The sequence below is a fragment of the Octopus bimaculoides genome, chromosome 18 (assembly GCF_001194135.2).
Source record: "Octopus bimaculoides isolate UCB-OBI-ISO-001 chromosome 18, ASM119413v2, whole genome shotgun sequence".
NCBI lineage: Eukaryota > Metazoa > Mollusca > Cephalopoda > Octopoda > Octopodidae > Octopus > Octopus bimaculoides.
In genome coordinates this window covers 46,284,989-46,288,590 of record NC_068998.1, presented here as the reverse complement: position 1 = coordinate 46,288,590, position 3,602 = coordinate 46,284,989, and the positions used below count along the sequence as shown (strand labels likewise).

General features: G+C 37.9%; 1 protein-coding gene across 7 annotated transcripts in view; it reads left to right on the top strand.

Annotated features, from left to right (window-relative positions):
* The window catches only part of LOC106877380 (solute carrier family 28 member 3), a 184,474-nt gene that overhangs the window by 173,209 nt on the left and 7,663 nt on the right, over positions 1–3,602 (top strand). For 6 of the 7 annotated variants that reach the window (XM_014926270.2, XM_052974563.1, XM_014926268.2 and 3 more), the window contains 2 exons: positions 1,534–1,664; positions 2,585–2,662. In XM_014926270.2, coding sequence (XP_014781756.1) covers positions 1,534–1,664; positions 2,585–2,662 — 209 coding nt within the window. The remainder of the gene's footprint in view (positions 1–1,533; positions 1,665–2,584; positions 2,663–3,602) is intronic. The other variant, XM_014926272.2, reaches the window with a different exon arrangement.

Here is a 3,602-nt window from a genome sequence, read left to right as displayed (position 1 = left end):
TCTCTCACTCTTTCTTCCTGTTTCTGTTGTGCTTGTAATTCAAAGGGTCGGCCTTGTCACACTGTGTCACGCTGAATATCCCCGAGAACTACGTTAGGGGTACACGTGTCTGTGGAGTGCTCAGCCACTTGCACGTTAATTTCACGAGCAGGCTGTTCCGTTGATCGGATCAACTGGAACCCTTGACGTCGTAAGCGATGGAGTGCCAACACTATCATCGTGTAGCCCCCACCTCGGCTCGATCCGATGTCCTCATCCATTAGGCCTGTGATTAAAGTGTTTCAGCCACAAGCATTCTGGCGTTTTGTATATCTCAGGCTTCATTGAAAAATGTACCCTTACTTCTTTAAGTGCCTCTTCAATCTCGCTGTGAGGAAATTTGACTCTTATTTCTAGTAAGTTGAGTGACTTTGGTGTCGTTGATTATACTTGATCAGCCATGGTTCACCTGCTTTATGATGGAAGATGTTTCAGTTTTGACCATTCCGTCTCCTTATATAATGCAAATCTATCACAATATTATCTACTTTGTCTTTCTGAAGATAGTATGATGTAATTTGAAGGAAATTCAATCAACAAAACAAAGATGTTCATGTATTACCTAAATATTAAATCCGATTTTTCACGAAATATCGTCACATCGAAAAATACCTTCTTAAATTCTGTAAACGGATTCAGCCACTAAATTTAGGATGACAACATACGGCTACCAGACACTAGGTACTTTATTTTCAAACCCCACCAAGATTCCTTTTGTCTATCATCTTTTCAGGCTTGATAAAGAACCTAGTTTAAAAAATAAGTACTGGTGTCTATTTGTTTGACTAAAACCTTCAAGTCCGATGCCTCAGCATGGCCACAGTCCAAAGGCAGAAACAAGTAAAAGATAAATGATAAATCAAAGAGCATAAGTAGATTGAAGGAATAAGAGAATGATAGGTTTTAGATAAAGATACGAGTATATTAGACATTATTTATGGATCTCGATAGTTCATGGATTTAGAGATTTTGTATATAATTAAAATCCTGGACATGCATGTTGAAAAAGCATTCGGAATATTTTTTTTAGGACAGAAATCTTGGCAAATACACTTTCAACATTTTTTTGTGAGATGTTGCATGCTTTCTCGTCGCCTGTGAACGACTTGTTTTCCTTCTAGCTTTTCCAAATTCGATGGAAGGATTGATTTATTTTTTTCCAACTTTTTAATATGTGCAGCTAGTAAGGTTGGCTACAGTTTCAGAGTGTGAAGATGTGGGAGTTGTAGCCTAATTTAAATGAGTTTGATGTCATTCTCAAATAGGCTTTCAAGTTGTTGTGTGTCTACACTATGCATTGATCGACAATTTCCTTCGTCAAACATTGTGAAAACCATTGGTCATGAGCCAGCATTGTAGCAGTGCATTGTTCATATATGTATGTGTATATCAAATTCAACAGCTTCGAATGCTAAAGTCTTACTCACAAAAATGTATATATTCAATGTCACATAGCATATTGTATATACTGATATTATATATTTATTCGACCAGGCTAAACCACAGCATCTCCTCTCCGCCTCAGTAATGTCTGCTCCCGCTGCACTAGCTCTGTCTAAATTACTGTATCCAGAAACAGAAATCTCAAAAGCTTCTGTCAAAGATTATTCCAAAATTGGTAAAGGGTAAGTCTTTGAGTATGTATTTTATTCTTTTCTCGGGTTCAGTCATTGAACTGAGGCCATGTTGGGTGAATGTATTCAAGGGTTTAATTGAATCCGATATTTCTTCAGTCTGTAACTTTATTATGGAATGCTTTTTAGGTTTTATTGCTCTGGGGAAAAGGGGCGTAACTCGATGTAGTGATTAACTCCAAAATACACAAATGCAGTTACACACGAGTCAACAAGAAAATGTGTTCGTGGTCACTCGAAGTACTAGAAAGAGCAACCATCTTTCCCTACAAATTAGACTTCCTTAGGCAGGAAAGAACACATAAGAAAATGTTAGCTGAACTTCCATTTCCAAACTGCCAATGGTAGAAGTGAGTGGCTGCTTATCAAAATTCAATGTCATTAATATAATGAAGCAAGACTATCTGACTGGTTGGATCTCTGCAAGTTGTAATGGTAATCACACCTAGCTGCACCTGTGTTTCATCGTTGACCATCAGAGATAGCTAAACGGCTGAACTTCGCCATCCTATTGGCCTATTGGCCTATCCAATATCCATCACACAAACAAAGAATATGACACGAATCCTTTCTTGTAATGGCGCAGCATTGACGTTCAGATAGTAATTACTGGAATACAACATGTCGTCTTGAGGCATAAATAGATTGTATAAATGTATACATAATTATGTGTCTGTGTCTGTGTGTGTGTATATATATATATATATATATATATATATATATATATTCATTTATGTATGCATATGTGCGTATGGATGAATATGGATGTATATATAAGCATATATGTATTTATCTGTATGTATGTATGATTATATATTTGTATTTTTGTTTCAATTTATGCCTGTTTTTATGTATGTATATATGTAAGCATGTACATATTTATGAACGTATGTATGTATTTATGTTCCAAGTCGCTGTAGACCACAATTTTACACACAGGAAACTGAAACATTGCTCACAGCTTCAACTTTTCAAGGAGATAGTGATGGGTAATTTGACATTTCCTAATACTTTGTAAGGCGCGTGGCTTAGTGGTAAGGGTGTTCAGCTCACGATCGTAAGATCGTGAGTTCGAAAACCAGCTGCGCGTTGTGTCCTTGAGCAAGAGCTTCATTTCACGTTGCTCCAGTCCATTCACCTGGCAAAAACGAGTTATACCTGTAATTCATATGGCCAGCCTCGCCACATTCTGTGTCACGCTGAATTTCCCTGAGAACTACGTTAAGGGTATACGTGTCTGTGGAGTGCTCAGCCACTTGCACGTTAATTTTATGAGCAGCCTGTACTGTCGATCGGATCAACTGGAACTCTCGTCATAACCGACAGAGTGCCAGTTTTTGGTTTGAAATAATACTTTGTAAATACTTTGGATGAATAAATCTAAGTAAATCAACGTTCCTGGACTTACTACAGATTGACTAAATCTTTTTAAAGCTTCTTATCTCAAATATAGAGAACTCATATGATTGTGCAGTACTAGAACTTGAGACCGGAAGTGTCCTGGGTTTCTGGATTTTCCGTTTTTCTGGAAATATCCTAAATATATACTCTTTTACTCTTTTACTTGACCCCAGGACTTATTCTTTGTAAGCCTAGTACTTATTCTATCGGTCTCTTTTTGCCGAACTGCTAAGTTACAGGAACATAAACACACCAGCCTCGGTTGTCAAGCGAAGTTGGGGGGACAAACACAGACACACAAACATATACATACATGCATATATATGTATATACATATATACGACGGGCTTCTTTCAGTTTCCATCTACCAAATCCACTCACAAGGCTTTGGTCGACCCGAGGCTATAATAGAAGACACTTACCCAAGGTGCCACGCAGTGGGACTGAACCCGGAACCATGTGGTTGGTAAGCAAGCTACTTACCACACAGCCACTCCTACATGATTTTATGGAGAGTTATGAGCTAAG